The sequence below is a fragment of the Symphodus melops genome, assembly GCF_947650265.1.
Source record: "Symphodus melops genome assembly, chromosome: 2".
NCBI lineage: Eukaryota > Metazoa > Chordata > Actinopteri > Labriformes > Labridae > Symphodus > Symphodus melops.
The window spans coordinates 13,213,619-13,231,894 of NC_136692.1; the positions used below are offsets into that span (position 1 = coordinate 13,213,619).

The 18,276-nt window shown below is 42.0% G+C and overlaps 1 protein-coding gene across 3 annotated transcripts in view; it reads left to right on the forward strand.

Moving 5' to 3' along the window:
• Window positions 1-18,276, forward strand: part of LOC306820646 (protein sidekick-1-like) — a 190,070-nt gene that overhangs the window by 97,634 nt on the left and 74,160 nt on the right. For 2 of the 3 annotated variants that reach the window (XM_079338554.1, XM_079338555.1), the window contains 2 exons: window positions 444-577; window positions 18,059-18,085. In XM_079338554.1, coding sequence (XP_079194680.1) covers window positions 444-577; window positions 18,059-18,085 — 161 coding nt within the window. The remainder of the gene's footprint in view (window positions 1-443; window positions 578-18,058; window positions 18,086-18,276) is intronic. The other variant, XM_079338556.1, reaches the window with a different exon arrangement.

The window sequence follows — 18,276 nt, forward strand, 5'->3', positions numbered from 1 at the left end:
AGCAACTCAAACTCTGTAAGCAGCGTTTCTTAACTCTGTTTGCTCAGGTAAGATCAGCATAAGAGCTTTTGTGTTCATGAGCGTGTGTGTCGGCGTGTTCTGTTTGTATTGATAAGTAGGCAAACAGGAAATGATCAGTGTGAAGAGACAAGAAAACAACAAGAATGGCCAAAAAGAACCAAAGAGACACAATAGGAGCCACAATCAATCAGAGACAGCAGGAGAGATTTCATTTAAGCTCCCTGAATCCTCCTCTCCTCCTGATGATTGTTTTCAATGTTTTCTTTCCCCCCAAAACTGAATTCCAAAAGATCCATACCGAACACTCTCCTCTTGTTCGACTCAAAGTTTGAGGAGTGTGTGAGAAGACGCGACATCTTTGTGCTTTTGTTACTGTGTTCCCTAATCCGTTGTCGTGGGTTTGTCTTGTTTATCCGCTGCAGAACAATCACCTCGGACAATCAGCTGGTCGTCCTGGCAACCACCGCAGCTGACGCAGGACGTTACCACGTGGAGGCGGTGAACGAGATGACGGGAGAGAACGCGACAAGTTCTGCCATCTACCTGAGCATCTCAGGTAAGAAAAAACAAAAACAAAGAAGTTCTGTGTAGATCGTAAACTGTTGAGAGAGGAGTCAGAATCAGACGAATGTAATCGAAACACACAACATCTTAAAAATAGGCAGAGATTTTATCCCTTCATCAAACATGAATCACAGTGGATTAAAAGGCCTTGAGGCTCTAAGTGTTGCTGCTTGCGCTTCATTTGATTTGATCATCTCACACTTTGAAAGCTTCGACGGACGCTTGATTGAGCCCCTTGTGTTCAATGAATGCGGTTCACTTCAATGAAAGTAAAACTCAAAAGATTGAATTGAAGCGTGCCTTTTTTTTTTATTTCCTCTCGAGCTGAAGAGGCAGAAGGCAGTTTGATTGGCAGTCTAATTACTGTTGACAACTCGTAGATAAAACCTGCAAATGATGACGAACAGCAGAGGATGTGACATGTGGATTAAATATGTGTCAGACACATCAGGAAAAAACCCCAAAACAACAGATGTAGCTGTCCAAATGTTTCACTCATTATTGTTTGTAAGCTGTTTGATCCAAATACTGGAGATCCTGACTCAGATCCATTAGGCAGAGAGGCTTCAATTATTCACATGATGTGAATGAAAGTTTAATGGGTTAACAGGGTAAATTGACATCACACAGCTTGGTTGTTCCATCTGAGATGACTCATTACACAGATGCATAATATCAGCAGGGTTCCCAACAGTGTATTGTAAGACTGGTGTCCTCCAGGCCTAGGTTTACCTCCCATAGTGTGACAGCATTACAGATATTTTCCAGATCTTTTTTTTTTTTTAAACTGCAGTCACATTACATGTAACCACAGAGACAGTGGTTGGCGGTCAAACATGAAGGAACTTAAGGAAACCAGCAGTTCTGAGATCAGCGACACTCAGCATTTACAGCCCAGCCGTCCCCTTAATGCGCCACATGTACAACTGCTGCCAGACCCCAAGCCTCCCCCCAAATACTTGACAACAGGACTCAACTTTCTTGGGGGTTACTGTCCCTCATTTTTCCTATTTTTTTCCGACTTGTATTTAGTGTTGTTTGAACTTTGAGTGAGAAACATTTTATTTCGATCTTTCACCAATACCGGCCTCGAGAGTCAGGTTTTATTCCAACCTTTTGTCAAGCAAAAATCAATATATACGAAAAAAATATATATATATACTGTGTATAACATGCTGAGAGTTAACAAAAAAGCAAAATGAGAGATGATGCTTGCTGAATAACAAGACGCTTGTCAATAAATGGCCTGAAGAGACAAAACTTTTCATTAAAACATGTTTTCCTTTGATACAGTATACTGTATAATCTCCATGTTTAAACAGTCTGGAAAACATGGGGCCAGCTGACTGAATACACTTTGGTCATCATGATTTTCAATGCAAACACACATTAAATTGTTTAACATAAAATATGTGCATTCCTAAGGATGACGTCCTTCAAGTTTCAATCAAATCAAAACATTTAGCAGACAGTGAAAGACATGCTTTCCTTTCATTTTAGAAGTAAGAGACTAAACTCTCACACACATCATCTTGTGTTCTTGCCTCCGTCATGGTCCTCACTGTATATATGACTTTATCGTCGTATCCATTCCTAACATTTTGTTTCTCGTGGAGGGCAAAAGAGAGTCTCTACTGTCTCACAGTCGTTCAGCTGAAGTGCACGCTGTGGCTCAGTGAGAGGAGGAGGGATCGCTCTGTCGCTTGTGGCTATATAGACTTTTAATTAGATTCTCTTTACAGGGCTGTATCCTTTGGCATGGTGCAAATACACACACACACACACACACACACACACACACACACACACACACACACACACACACACACACACACACACACGTAATCACATAAATATACCCACAGCACCTTGTTACTGCTGTCAGAGTGGAGAGCTCCCTTGGGTGTTTTTAAGGGATTGTATGGGTATAGTTAGGTTTCACTGATCAGTCTTTCTGAGGCCGTAAATGTGCCTCTGTGTTTGTGTGTGTGTATTTGTCTCTCTTTATGAGTGTGTATTTTTAACAATAAACATTTCTTGGGTGAATATATTTTGCTTTAAAGCAACACATATATGATTCTCTGGTTTTTGTATTGAGATCAGAGGGAAATAGAGGAAAAGGGACAAAAGTGCCCCCCCCCCCAAAAAAAAACAAAAACAAAACAAAGATCTGATTTTTTCAGCTTTTCCTGACTCCATCTCTTTCTTGCCTGTTTCTTTTCACTTTCCTATTCCATTAAGCATCCATCCCATGATCTAAATCCAGCTCTTCAAACGTAGTTACATTTTAAATATTAAACATTTTTCCAAAGAAAGTGTTCAGCCTTAAACAGTTACTGTAACAATTGTTGGACCTGCTTGTTCCTGTTTCTTAGCTTATCCCCAGACCTATTAGAGGCAAGTTAACTTGTGAAAGGACGGCTACACGACCTGCCCACTTGACAAATCAATTATCTGCACGTCTCGGACCGCTATCTAGTAAATGTGGGCGAGATGGCTGCAAATAAAAAGCACTAACTGCTGCCCGTGGTCGAGAAGGAACAGCCACAATTGATGGCGGCTCAACAGCTCAGTGAGAGGTCACGTACACAGTAATTACAGGAAGTACAGACCGCCTCTTAAAAACACAGCTCCTTGAGCTTTTTACCACTTCAGATAACGTCAAGTATTACAGGAGACGCTCCGGTTACTGCAGATTGAGCGTGATAGAAGTGGAATTATACGTTTTCACAGGGGAAAATGTACAACTAGAAGCTCAAATTGTAAAGCAAACATTGCAAATTATGTCAACACAGCTGTTTTAGGGAGGGAAGGTCAGATTTAATAATGCAGTGCAGTTACAGCACACATGCTTGATTGTGTGTGTGTGTGTGTGTGTGTGTGTGTGACTCTAATGGCCTCAGAGTATTTCTTTTTAGTGACAGTAGATGTGAATCCCAGAAACCTCCAATTAATTAAGCTCCATGCATACCTGCTATCAGCTCTCCCCCTCTTTCCTCAATTAAATCCACACACACTCAATTAAAGCAGCAGACTGCCTCCCCAGTCACACCGAGGAGAGTGTATGTCTGTGTGCTTTTCTTCAGTTCACAGTCGTTGAGGTCTCTGCAGATTTGTGCACGACCTTAAAGAGAAATATACCACAAAAGAGTTCTCACTGTACACATGTATGGAGCCTGGAACACGCAGATTAAAACATGTGCACATGCAAAACATAGCTGACACACTCAGCATGTCTGGACTTTATGAATAAACTTAAATAAAGGAGACAAAGTGTCTAAGATCCACTGGGCATGGAGTTTATATATTTAGCAACAGAGGAGAGATTAGAGGAGGTTATGCAGGGTAAACAGAAGAAGAGAACAGAAGTCAGAATAAGAGATGAAAAGAAAGAGAGGATTGGGTGGCTATATGTGTGATACAATGGTATAATTACCGCAGCGCTTAAAATGCAATCTCAGCTTTGGGCTCAATAGCTGATCAGCTGCCTTTATCTTTTCCATAGAGTTTGTAATGTCAGGCTTGTTAATAATTGCTGAACTGCAAAAAGAGCTTAAGCTATTACAGCACACGCAGCATCCCTGCCTATCAAGGGCTGACACTTAAAGAGAGCGCGCCAGCTGTTCAGCATTTTGCTTGCGTAATGTTGCGAGACCTACGAGACATGTTTTACTTTTTTTTCTTTTTTCTTTTTTTACACATTGATGCATTGGAGACTAAGATGTTCTGACTTCAAGACCCGAAAACACAATAGAAAGTGTCTTTTCTTTCTTCTTGCCTTGTAAAGACTCACATAATACAGCCATCCAAACTCAAGCTGAGACGACCTCTGTGGCATCAGGCTGATTATTTCTCAGCCCGTAGCTGCTGCTGGAGTGTTTTTTAGAGCTCAAATCAAACATGTGGAGTTCCCTCTAAAGAAGCTCCAAATGTGTACCTCAATAATTAGAGCACGGCAGCAATCAATGCAAACGTCTGGCAACAGAGTCTTAAAATAAGTTCTCTTGAACACGAAAAAGTTGGGGAAAAAGTTGTTTCACATTTCGCCGCCCGCCTTTGAAACTGCATAGTTCTGCTCAGTAATGAGTTGAGTTTTACATTTAATCCTACTGAATAAAGAACAAAGGAGAGACGAGGGCAGTCGTGTACACGGCGAGGCAGCTGAGGAGAGCGCAAATACAGAGACTAACAATCACAAAGCAGAGGGGAGGAGACGACACGACACAGAGGAGAGAGAGGGGCAGAAAAGAGTTGAGGGAGGGTTTGGTTTCAAGTGCATTCATGCATTGTGATATCAGCTTTTATCCTTTATAACCTTAATCACCGTATTTGTGCGACGGGGATGGTGTGGGAGTCTGAGTTTGATTACCTCGACCTGTTGGTTAGGGGAGAGTCTGTCTGAGTTTGATTACGCCTCCTGGTGAAATGACTCCCCTGGTGTCTGACCTTTTACATCACCCCCCCCCCCCCCCCCACAGGGCCTGTCAACCTGCAGCTCTAACAAGTGACCAAGTGGTGGTCCAGCTGAAGAATAGACTCGTGTAGCATATGACTCAGCTGACCTCAGGATAACCCACACAACACACACTCAGATATCTACACACTATGTGCACACTGTATCCGTCAGAAAAGACAACAGGAAAATTTATATTTTTCCTGAAAAATCAGAACAGGATATGGCAATTTTCTTGAGAGGTTTTTTTTTTTTTTTGCTTTGAAGTATTGCAATGAAAATATGAAACGTGCTTGCGGACACATTTGTGCTGGCTGATAACGTGCGCTGTTGTTGTTGTTTTTTTTTTTTTGCATGCCTCTGTGTCCCTGTGTCATTTGTTGCTTTTTCTAATCTTCCCTCCCCTCCAGATGTTTCCTTTCCACATCACTGACTCTTAAATGAGAGACTGCTGTGGATCCCTTTCTGCACGTGTGTGTGTGTATGTGTGTGTGTGTGTGTGTGTGTGTGTGTGTGTTTGTCGAAACATCCTAGTCCCTGTGTGTTTTAGCCCCAGGTCCCATCCCAGTTGTTCTGTGGCGCGTCTAATTGGAGGTATTTTAGTGTCCCAGGAGAGAATGACTTTGCTGTTATTTTAGCATGGTGGAACCTGTGCGGTATGTGTGTTTGCACACATTTCTTTGTGTCACTGTGCAGTGTTGTTGCAGCCCCATGTCTAAAAATGTTTAAAGATTTCAAAGAATCCCTTTGCAGTAGTCAGGCTGTTACCAAGGCTGCATCACGACATCCAGAATTCTTTTGCATTTCGCTGCATCATCCCTCAATTGGCTTTAAAAAAAAAAAAAAAAACTCCATAGAAACCTCTCTAACCATCATGGCAACATAACGATCTGTGCCACAATCTGCTTCAGTGTGCTCTGCTTGGGTAGACAATCTGCTGCCTCTACAGTGAGTAAGGGAATATGTCTCAGGAGATTTTGGGGGAAAAAAACTATTGAGATCAGAACAGCAGCAGACATGAGGAATAATGGTTTTCCCCTCACACTTTTTGTCCGGTGACCCTGAAAAACAAAACCGGAGCCAAATTGGATGCAGTACAGCAACTCGCCACCCTCCTAATACAAGCACAGGTGTAGGCTCTGAACAGTGACACTAAATCTTTTCTCGACCACTCTGCCTCTCAAATGGTGCCGTTTAATTAACAACCGGCAGAATGTGTGGCTGTGTTTGGGAGCAGCTGCCAATATTTTTCATTTAACAGCTAGATAAAAAAAAAAAGAAAAAGAAAAAAAAAAAAGCTCTCAGATTTCACAGCTAAAGTCACATGTTGTCCATCTTTCTTCCTTTTAGCAAGCCGGGCCACAGCCTGCATGAAACGTCTTTCTTTGAGAGTGCTGAACTGCTATAAGCGCTGCAGATCTCAAAACTAACATATAAAATATGACCATGTGTAGATAAGTTGTTGTTAATATAACGCTTTCCTTTCCAAAGTTGATTCAACGATAGTGTTGAAAGTTTAACAATTAAATTACACTCAAATAAACACAAGGAAGAGACGCGCAGGTCTCCGCAAATTACAAGTAGGCCTCTTGGTGCACCTTCGGGTGATGACTTCATTAGTACTTCTGGGTGACACACGCTAAAGCTGATTGATTTTTTTTTTTCTCACACAGAGGAGAGAGCCACTTTAATTGTCTCTGCATCTGATTCCACAGGACTGAACTGAAACTCGTCAAACTTTTGGAGCAGCTGGTCACACCTTTTGGATTATCTTGTTGTTGTTGATTGGACCAGCAGAAAAAAAGCATCCACATATACCTTTGAATTATTATCAACTCAAATGTGCTGATAATGGGGAAGGTGGTTTTTTTCTTCCTCTTTGTAAAATCAGTATCAGTAAGTCAAAGGACTTATTTTATTTACAATGTCGAGGCTAAACAACACTGTATTCTTCGTATAGTTCACCTCACTCTGAGCATTGTTCTTCAACTGTGCAGAAGAGTTTGAAAGCAGTGAAGCGCTTTTCTTCTTCAAGTCCTGTTATTTTTGACGCTGTCAGTTCTTATCCAGCAGCTTTGCTAAAAACTGTTATAACAGATTCCTTTTGAAAACTGATTTTGAAGACAAGAGGAAACACCACATGGGTTTCAAAAACTGCAGGGTGTTCAGTACTTGCTAAATAACTTCCACATTGTTGCACTCCAGCTCTCATATTGGTGACCATCTGTGACTCATGGCTAGTTTGCCGCTTTGGCTGTTTAATGAGCACAAACGGGGGGAACTTGAGCAGTTTAGTCAGTTGTTGTTGTTTTTTTTCTTGACTAGACGTGATTTAAAGCCTGATCAGTGTTTTTTTTCTCCCCTTAATCTTTAAAGTCCCACACTTTGTTCTCATAATGTAAAGAAACTATTATACAGAATGAGATGATCCCCTTGAAGTAGAGATTGTGTAAGAGGCTTAAATTGAATCCATCCACAGACGAGTTATGCTGATAATCATCCAGAAGGTCACTTAACAGAGTCCCTGATGCATTTAATTGCATGCTATCCTTGAAGAATGAGCTATACCACTATTTTGCACTATTGTTGTATTTAAAAAAAATAAAATATCTGCAGCCTCATGTCTCAGGTCTGATAAGCATTGCGATCATGCTTTTTGTATCAAGCCTTAGTATTTGAAGTCTACAGATGTAGAACATTCACGCACACACCATCACACTAATATTCAGCGTTTTTTTGGCTAATGAATCCACGCTTTGATTAATTCCTGCTACAACTGCTCGTGTCTGGGATGATTATATTCAATATTTTCGTTGCAGGGAGATCAGTCGCCTCTCTGTTGATTCATGTCTCCCGTCTCTATCTATTTCTTCTGTCTCTTCTCTCTGTTCTCTCTCTGGGTCCTTGCTCTCTTTCTGGCTCAGTGTAATGAGGCTCTTCTCTGGTGCTGTAATTAACCCCCCCCCCCCCCCCCCCCCCCCCCCGAAGAGTGCAGAAGAGAGATAGAGACAAAGTGACAGGAAAGGATGGACAGGAAACTGACGTCATGGCCTGGTTCAGTATGACAAGCCCACTGTGTGTCCCTGCGTGTGCACGCTCTGCTTGTTCCACCTGGTTATGGATGTAATTGCAGGCGTGTTTACAATGCGATGAAGTGGATTAAGACAGATACCCATGTATTCTGATTTGACAGATGATTCGTTACCCCTCTACACCCACTCTAAGCAGTCTGCAAATCTTCTTCCACGAACAAGTAAGAAAGTCGATGAGAACAAAGGCGACAGAAGAGGAGAGAAAGGTGTCCAAGTCACAGGCGCTGGATGAAACAGGTGTTGAAGAATTAATGAACAAGCAGAAGCAGAGGAGCTTAAAAGGCCAGATAAAGAAGCAGGAAGAAACTCACCCTTCTTTTTTAATGTTACAAAGGTTAACGTCAACCTTGTTAACTGCAATATGCCGCCTGTATTCAAGGCTCAGGGGTTAATGTATGTGTGTGTACAAAGATCCCACGTGTTATGCGATCATCAAAATCATCTCCTGAATGACCACCTTTTTGAGGACGTCATACTAGAAGGCTGACAGGAAAGAGTTGTGTAATTGTCAGGGTAAATTATTCGGCCGGTTGTGTGTACACATGCGGTTTGTGCTCATGTGAAAATAGCTTCAGACTGTTTACAACGCGAGTTCTAGATACGACCTTGTCTGGATGAACTGCAATCTGAGCTGCCGCTAACTTTGAGCGATTCGTTGGATTTCTTTCGTGTTTTGAATTTCCAGGCTTTTAAATGGGAGACAAATAATCAACATGTGTCTCATCCTGCTCTGAACACATTGAAGAGCAGGTAGTGAAAACCTGTAAACATGTTAAATAGGAGTGTCCTTCCAGGGCTTGACAACAGACACAAGACTGTCGCTGAAATATCCACAGACATTTCTCATTTCTAAACTGTAATGCAGTTTGAAATTCAGTCTGTCTGTTAGCGCAAAGAGTAGACTTAGTGTCTTTTCTGGCTGCGTCCACTGTGTGATAGGACGTTTCCTCTGTCCATAAAGACTAGCAATGGATCTTCATAATTGATCACTACCAAGTTGAGATCATTGATGAGCACTTTGGCATTAATTTATCAGATAAATTAGAATGGGAAACTTGACCACAGCATCCATGTCATGGTGGCCATTTCGGTTCACTGATTTAATGGTGGTGAATCTTATTTGATTAGTTTTTTGATGATCATGACTGCAGTGTTTTTGTGTCTGCACCAAGAAGGGACTAAAGCAGACAGTACGATAAGGATGCAGAACAGCCTTGATATTGTGAGGCATATACTGTAGGCTGAAACATGGTTGAAGCACCGTCAATACAGATTAATCCACACATCTACACATAGATACTTGGGAAATGATACCTTCCCATCTGCCTTAAGGAGATAAAATGCACCGGCACACACACGGGAAAAACAACAGAACACTGGATGAGTGTCATGGTGCTGAAGGTTTTAATGATCTTAGCCGTCACACAGATGTCCCTTATCACCACCCTGCTGCTACACACCCTGCAACCTAAGACTGTGTGTGTGAATCACTGAGTAAGTGTACATCAACATTTGTATTCAGAATAGGAGCTTCTTCTTTTTTTTTTTTTTTCCAGCTGAGGCCTCTCATGCTTCATGCGTCGTACATGGCAACAGACGTATTACAGTCTTCCCACTGTGTTCAGAAGGGCTGCTTTATTTTGATAGTTATCACTGTGTGAATATGCACAAGGCTTTAAGCCTCCAAACTGAGCTACACGACGGGATACACAGTTCACATGCCAGCTTGTATAAGCACACACGGGATATACTCAGGCTTTTATAAACAGCTTTCAGAGTATCTCGAATATAAATGAAATATTAGTGTGCATGTGAACACACAGATTGGCTCTGCATGTCCGTGCTCCCTGCTGGCTCCAACAGGTTATTGGAGGAGCCAGTCAGTCAGCAGATGTTAATTTGAAGCAATAGAAGTGGAAGAGAAAAGAAGAGATTGAAAAGGGGGAAAGAGCTGGTGAATGATGAGGCGGGGCGGCGGAGAAGAGATTGGATTGAAGGAACAGAGGGAAGGTAAAAGATGAGTAAATAGGAGGAGAGATGATGTGGTCCTGAAGAAGGGGAAATATGTTCAATGAAAGAGGTAAGGAGGTGAACAGACAGTGTTGATTGTTTTGATGGTTTGCCTGATTCTTCAAATGTGTGTGTGTGAACGGCAATATGGTTAAAAAGCTCTGTCATGGTGAAAACTAAGAAACTGTAAAAAATATTCCTGATGGCTCAGAACGTAGAATAAGGTGGTGGAGACTATATCACTGTTGCCAATCAACCCTTTTAACCCAAATTTACATGTTTGACAACCTCCAATATTAACGTACATCCAAACAAACTGTATCAATACAATTCTTCTGTTAGAGTCATACAAACATGGGGTAGGTGTGAACAGCTTTTCTTTTTCCTTTAGCAGAGGGCATTCTCAATTTTCCCTGACCCTCCGGTTTATTGCCCCAATGCCCTCGGCGAGAAAATTGATGTCTTCTTTTTTTCTGTTGGCTCTGGTTAGGAAACTAATAAATCTTGTGTAACAGCAAGACATCACACCAAGCCATACTGTAATAGAAGGATAAGGATACACTTTATTGATCCCCCCCCCCATGGAGGAAATGTGGGTGTTACAGCAGCAAAAAAAAACAGGGAACAGGAAATATAAACGGCATCAGTATAATAAAAGTATGAAAAAACAGCTACAGTATGAGCAAATTTACATGATTAAAAAAAAGGAGAAAAAATACAATAGAATGAAAACATACAAGGCATAAACACGATGTACACTTTCGCTCGTGGAAAGACAGATCAGGTATTAAAAACACACACAGTGTGTAACATGAATGATGTTGATGATTATAACACAGAGTCATGTGGTGATGCTGTTAAACAGTCCGATGGGATGAATGACCTGCGGTAGGGCTCAGTCTTGCAGGGTGGATGTCTCAGTCTGCTGCTGAAGGAGAAATGATGTTAAAATGATGTTAATGTGTACTTCAATAATGCACTGTAAGATTCCAGATAATAATACTACTTTAATCACAACATTGATATTGTTTTTATTTGTTGCTGATAAAAACCATGATCCTCCATCGTTGTTTACCACGTGTTGGTTCAGAAAAAAAAAAACCCGAGTATATCTTGATTTGATTGTGATTTTGCAAACTTTATAGACACTCTCTACAGTAAGTGTAATATAATAGACTCAATCCTCGTCCTAATGTGATCACAGAGCTGCTCACAGTGAATATGGAGTTGTGACACAAAAAGAAAAACATTGCAGATTTTATTGCATCTTTATTTTTTACTACAAAATCACTCATTTTATTCAACAATGATCACAGAAACAGCTCGCAATATCCTGTTAGGATTGATCCATAGAAACAATCTGTTCATATTGACCATCAGAACAGCAGTTATCTCAAGACAATTTAAAAAGAGCAGTCCTAGACCTAACTCTCTGTTATACTATTAGACCCAACATTAATCAAGAGTGAGCAAAGCAACTTCATTGAAACAGGAAGAAACTTTGAGCAGAACCAGGCGCATGCTTAACAGCCTTCTGCTGGCTGTGTTCGAGGTGCAAAGCCATATGTTATGGTTCTCATAAGCAGATGGAGGTTTGCTCAGATGTCACGGGTCAAAAAAGAGCCATCCACCTTCATTTTAAAGCCAACAGAAACAAGAGCAGGTGACGCTAGCATGAAAATGTCGAAATGTGTAAAGCCAGTACTGTTTCACATCTTCACACCGATAATCAAACACACATTCACGCAAACAAACACTCTTATCACAGTCATTCTTAAGCACACGTTCATTAGCTTCTGAACTGACACCATGGTTTCTGGAAGACTGAGTGGGCGGGGATATTTACTGCACAGACTTCATTAGTTAAAGCCTCGCTAAAAGACCTTTCACACCCTTTTACAAATTCACTCTCACAGCCTTACACAAGTGTTTGAGCGCGTTCGTCCTCCTGTCCCCTGCGCTATCAGTAAGGATGTTAGGCAGAGTTTTTTATCGGGGTTTCAGCGTAAACAAAGCCCTCGCAAAGACTTAGGGAAAGAGGGCGAGATAAAGAACGAAGGAGAGGGAGGGTGGGGACAGAGAGTGATCTGGAGCCTGAGAGAGTAGGAGAAAGAAAAAAAGAGGAGTGAGCAAGTGCAAACTTGGTTAAGCTTTGAGGAGGGTAGGGATGGAAAGAGAGGCAGGATGTTAAAAGCTGAAGATTGAGAGGGGATGCTGAAAACAGGAATACATCAACAGGGCCTTAATCCAAAAATAGTTTCCGCCTTTCTCCTCCTTCCTCCTCATCCCTACTTACCTCCCTGACACTCACTCCTCCCCTGTGTAGTTTTTTTTTTGGAGTGATTGAAGAAAATAGCGGAAATGTGGGAAGCCTTCAGATGCACGACACACACACACACACACACACACACACACACACACACACACACAGACATATTGTGATCCACAGCACAGACAGACTGATGATGTCCATTACCAGGCCATGCTGTCCGGAGCCAGGCGGAACAGCTGCAGCCAGATCTCACTGATCTATCACTGTTTTAATGAATCTGTTATAGCCAGGCCTGAACAATTGATCTCTGCGCCTCTTCATCAATTAAGCCATTAATCAGACGCAACCCCCAATGGTTGTTGACCCTGTGAGTGATCGCTTTATATACACGTATACACAGATGTAAAGACGTGACATACCCATTCACTGAGCCCGCATGGACATGGAGATTTTTTTTTGTCAGAACAAGGCCAGCCTTGTTTTAGCTGCAGAAAAGAAGCAGATAAAGACATTAGCATGCAGGTTTGAATGTGCTTTTGCAAGTAATTAGTATTTTTGAATACATATTTGTTGATGATATGCTGCAGAACATCTTTTTTTTGGGGGGGGGGTGTAATCACAAAATAATTAGACTTGCTTATCATAAATTGGACTGGGATTTTTTTCTTGAATTGACAGTGTGGCTGTGGCTCAGTGGTAGAGTCGACCAACTTTCAACAGTCAAATGTTGAGGGGTCCTTGGGCAGGACATTGAACCCCAAAGGGGCATGTGAATGTGGGTGAAGAGGATAGCACCAGTGAGTATGGGACAGCCTCCGTCGTCAGTGCTTGAATGGTTTAAAATCACATGAAGTGTGAAAGAACTTTTAGTGGACATACAAGCATGAAAACACTACACAGCTTCGTTTAGCATTTACTGTCTTGGAGCTTTTGGACAGTTGGTCGACTAAACAAACAATCTTAGTTGTCAGACCAAGAACCGTGACATTTTGATCTACATTTAATAAACACAATGGTGTGGCCTCACACTGTCAAGTTGGCCTGACTTGGTTTCAGAGGCATCTCTACTAAAAGTATACTGTTGAGTCAAGTATCTGGATTCAGCGTTGATGTTGATACAGCCCTGAAGAAGACTCTGAACGCTGTGATAATGTGGTGAAAGTATTGCATGCTTTTTTCCAAGCGAGTTTCCCAGAGGGGATCAATAAATTCTTAATCCAGTATCACCATTTCTACTCCGTTTCGAAGACTGAGCATGTGAGAGAGTGTCTAAGGCTTTAAGGAAGTGCCTGAAGAAATGTCAGGGCGTGTTGCCCTCCACTGATCTGACACGTTCCTCCATGCCTCGTCCCTCCACCCGCTCGTGTGCAGTAAAGAAGAATGGACTGCGTCTAAAGCAGAAGCTACACAGGAAGCAGTGCACGCGTTGCTACTTTACTGCTTGCTTCTAGAGAAGGCACTTAGGGCTCACTCACACTAGGCAATCCGTACCGTCCCTAAGCACGCCTCACCCCGAAAGTCCAGTCCGTTTGACGAGTGTGAGAGCGCCGATCCGTGCTTAAACACTGTACACATCTTTGGCACTGGCAGGCTTGGAAGAGGTGTGCTTCAGATCAGAATAATTCATGCACGAGCACTAACACGAGTTTACAACGTGGACAGCCTTTATGATCAAGAAATCAAGGAGCGTTCGTGCTGCCCAACAAAAATGAATCCAAATAAGCCTCAAAGTCAGTCAGTTAGCACTCATGTTCTCTACAAACAGTATTTAGACACAGGGAATATAAATGTGCTCACATGACAACTGACGACTGAAATCCACCTCAGACATGTGATATATAAATGTATATATGCTGCTTGAGCATGAAAATCAATAAAAAAAAATGTTGATCACAAAACAGAATAAAAGTATTTAGTTCCAGTGAAAAAGGAGTGTGAACAATGAGGATGGTGCTGCAGCAGTCTGGATAAAGAACAGGGTTACAACATGAGTTAGTAATGATGCATCTCTTCTTTCTAGTCCTCCTGGTTCTTTCTATGTCTGGTGTTACCCAGAGGTAATGGTGCAAACAGCTGCCCCACATCAGTGTCTTTTGAAGCCCCACCTTTCCTTCCCCCCGTCTACCCAAGTCTTTCATCCTTCATTTTTTTCCCCCCTCTTGCCTTTTAATATTTCTCCCACAGGATCACAGGCTTCATATTTCTTCTGTCGTTCTCCTCAGTCAGAGCTACGACTTGCACATGCAGCACTCTCCTTTTGTATTGGAAATTACACCTTTTTTTTAAGCCATCATTAGACTGAATTTAACATCTTCATCTATTTTCCATTTTCATGACATGACACTCTTTTTTTAACATCTCCTTTGTTCTTCTGTTGTTACACGTTAAGGTTTGTTTATCATTTCAGTGGAATATTTATATTTATGCTTTCACTCGTGTCCTCTTTATTTGACTCCCAAGCTGACAGGAGTTAAACACAATTGCTGAGTTTCCATCTCAAGTGAAAATTGCAGTGCAGGAATCTGTTAGGGCCATAATCAACATAATGTCTGTCGAGCTGGGATGCAAAAAAAGATGGGAGTACGAATCATGTGAGCGTGGAAGAGAAAGGCAAAGGAGCAAGAAAAGCAGCCACAAGCTAACTTTTTTTCTCTCCCAGACAGGAAGCAGAGGGAGAGAGAATGTCAGAACCTGGTGACATTTGGGATTCTATGCCAGGATGATTGACGCCAACTTTTACCTGCATGTGTACTACAAGACTGGGTTGAAATACTAGCTGTGTGTTTGTGTGTGTGTGTGTGTGTGTGTGTGTGTGTGTGTGTGTGTGTGTGTGTGTGTGTGTGTGTGGTTAGGGAGGTGGGGAAGGATGATTGACATGGTAAATTGGAAAGGTCAACTGGTGCAAGCGTGTTGGCACAGACAGTCAGATAGCAGGCAGCTGTAACCTTCCAGGAGCCTACATTTATGATGATGAAGGAGAAGATGAAGACAGGACTTAGCCATATGGAGAGGTGGAGCATGTCGGGAGTGTGTAAAAAAAAAAAAAATGAAATGAAATGTGGATTATGTTTATAAATATGATACGTGTTGCTCATAGCACAAAGTGAGACAGTCTAAACCTGTTTAAAGAGAGGAAGGATTCATTAGGGTCCCAAAGACATTTATTTGAGATCAAAAGTCAACACTCAAACCGCATTCTTTTGCAGGACACAACTCAGTGTGTGTGTGTGTGTGTGTGTGGGGGGGGGGGGGGGGGGGGGGGGGGGGGGGGGGGGGGGGTGTTTGTCTTTGCAAATGTGTCAGATTTGGAGATAGGAGTGAAACATTTGTGCAGCTTTATGAATTTTAGATATGTGTGCTCACCATGTGTACTTCAGAGCCAAAGAAAGTGAAAGACTGAAAAGCTAAACTGGAATGGTTGGGGCTTTTTAGGCTGAACTCTGGTTTTAGAAAATCTAAGAGAGGGAAAGAACCTGTCGCTAAAAAGGACTCTTTAAGGCTCTATGGAAAACGTGACAGTGGCTGCAGATGTGGGTGGACGGGGCAGGGAAAGAGATTGTCACCATGGGCAAAGGGGTGTCTGGTTGTGTGTGGATGGAAGAAGGATTGCCCTGCAGGGGATGTTTATTAGATGAGAGGATAGAAGGACGGGTGAGTCATAGGGGGGTTTGGGGGCTGTTGCAGTAAATAGGTGACCCACAGCTGGAGACCAAAGGGTGAGCACCTGCACAGGTCTCAGCTTGTAACACACTGAGGACATAACAAAACAGCCTTTTTACCAACACAAGGACAGGCCCAGCATGCATGAATTTTTGTATTGGACAGCAGACACCAAACCTAATCCTAAACGGACAAAGACGCGCACACACACACACACACACACAAAGGACATGGTGACCTGCTTGTTTGTAGGTCCTTCAGGCAGCTGAATACACAATACTGAATTCATGAATACAAATCATACTCCAGGCTGAGACACTCACCTCAGACTGTACTTTAAACACATTACACTAACATCAGCTGTGATACTGAGTCGTGGTCTGTTTGATATAAATTCAGCGTTATTCAGTGTGATCAGGAAAGCATCATTGACCTGCACGACAGTAGTTATATGTGCTGTGGAATGCAAATCAATAACCATTAAGACAACAAACGCTCCAAGGCACCGGTTATGGTTTGAAAAAAAAAACAAACAAGGGAAGTGAAAGTTACCGGAAAATGTGTCCAGTGATGTCAGCTCTGTGCACGTCAGATGCTTTGAACACACACGCGTGCACACATGCACACACACGCGCACACACACACACACACACACACTCACAAGCTCTCTGTTGTCCCCGGATGTCCCCATTGTTTCTCTGCTCCCATTTGAAACTGAAGATGACTCAGTATGACACTTCATTTGAATACACACATTCAGTTGTTTGCCCCCCGGAGCAGAGCATGTGTGTGTTTCATTGTTTGCCAGCGGCCATTCGTGATTGTGTGTGTGTGTGTGTGTGTGTGTGTGTGTGTGTGTGTGCGTGTGTTCTGACCTGCTTTAGAATTTGTTTTATAAAAAGAAACAATGTGTGTGGATATTGTCTGATATTGTGTTAAAGTTTAGAATACTTCTGTTGTACTGATGTGGATTTTGTCTTCCCTCAATAACAGCCTTAATAAGCATCAATACACAAATCTTTTGAAATGTCCGTTTTCCTCGAGTTGAGCATTGAGAGCGAAAACTGTTTTTGTAACATTTCACCCCACATTGAATTTGGGATACAGTCCATAAAAGTGCAGAACGACCCTGATAATTACTAAACCACGATGGTGTGTTCTCGAAAGTAGTTAGACTAAGTAGTACTTTGTAGTTAAGTTAAAGTTTGAACTGTGATTTTGTCAGTCTTTTATCGATCATCTAACGCTCTGTTATCCATCCAATGCTAGCTCTAAGTCAGTGCTTCTCAACCCATCATGTCTTAGGACCCACCATCCACTCCTCTGTCAAAAACCCTGACCTGAATGTCAGACATTTTTGACCTGAAAAATTGTTCAGTTTGGACGTGCGCTGCTATTGTGCTGATTTTAAAATATGAGGTCCTGAGACACATCTTTCAGTACCAGAACACAACAACATTGGAGTGATAGGTGAATGGTTTTTGCTCTTGGAGTTTTAATGGTACTGTTTACTTTCCTGTGATGTTGCCGCAGACTTTTTAAACAGTCAGGGTGAAGGTGTGTGTGTGTGTGTGGGGGGGGTGGGGGGTGGAAGAGGTTGACCACAATTGGTGGCTGGCACTTGATGGATGGACTACAAAAAGCTCATCTTCCTCTGGACTCCTTGATAACATTCAGTTCTCTTCTTGTCGTCTCTTCTTTTTTTTTTTATCACCGTTCTTCCTTTTTTCTCAGGGTTGGAGTCGTCTTTTGTGTTTTGTGCCTACGAAACTGTAAAACGCCTTCGAGCTGCTGATTTGTTAAAGCATTTGTTCCCTTTTTGCTTTTTTCAAATGTGTATTTACTACATGTGTCTTTCTGCTGTACCCAGAGGAAACACTTGAAATCTTAATTATATCTCTCCTGTTTCCCCTTTTTTTCTTCCCACTCCCTTTCTTTGCTTTTGTCCTGCTTCTTTTCATTTCATTCTCTTTGGCTAACGGACAGTTGGCAAGAAGAACCGCGGGTCATCAGGTAAAGAACCCATTTGCATTTACATTATGTTTCCTGGCCCTATTTTCTCAAGCACATTATTTTTCCTCGTATCTAAAAACAGGCGAATGTTGCCTTAACCCCTGATCCTATATAGCAGAGGGAAGGAGCAGCTTTATACTATACTGAAGGTCATATTGGCAGCAGTGATAGGTACATCATATCAGACATGT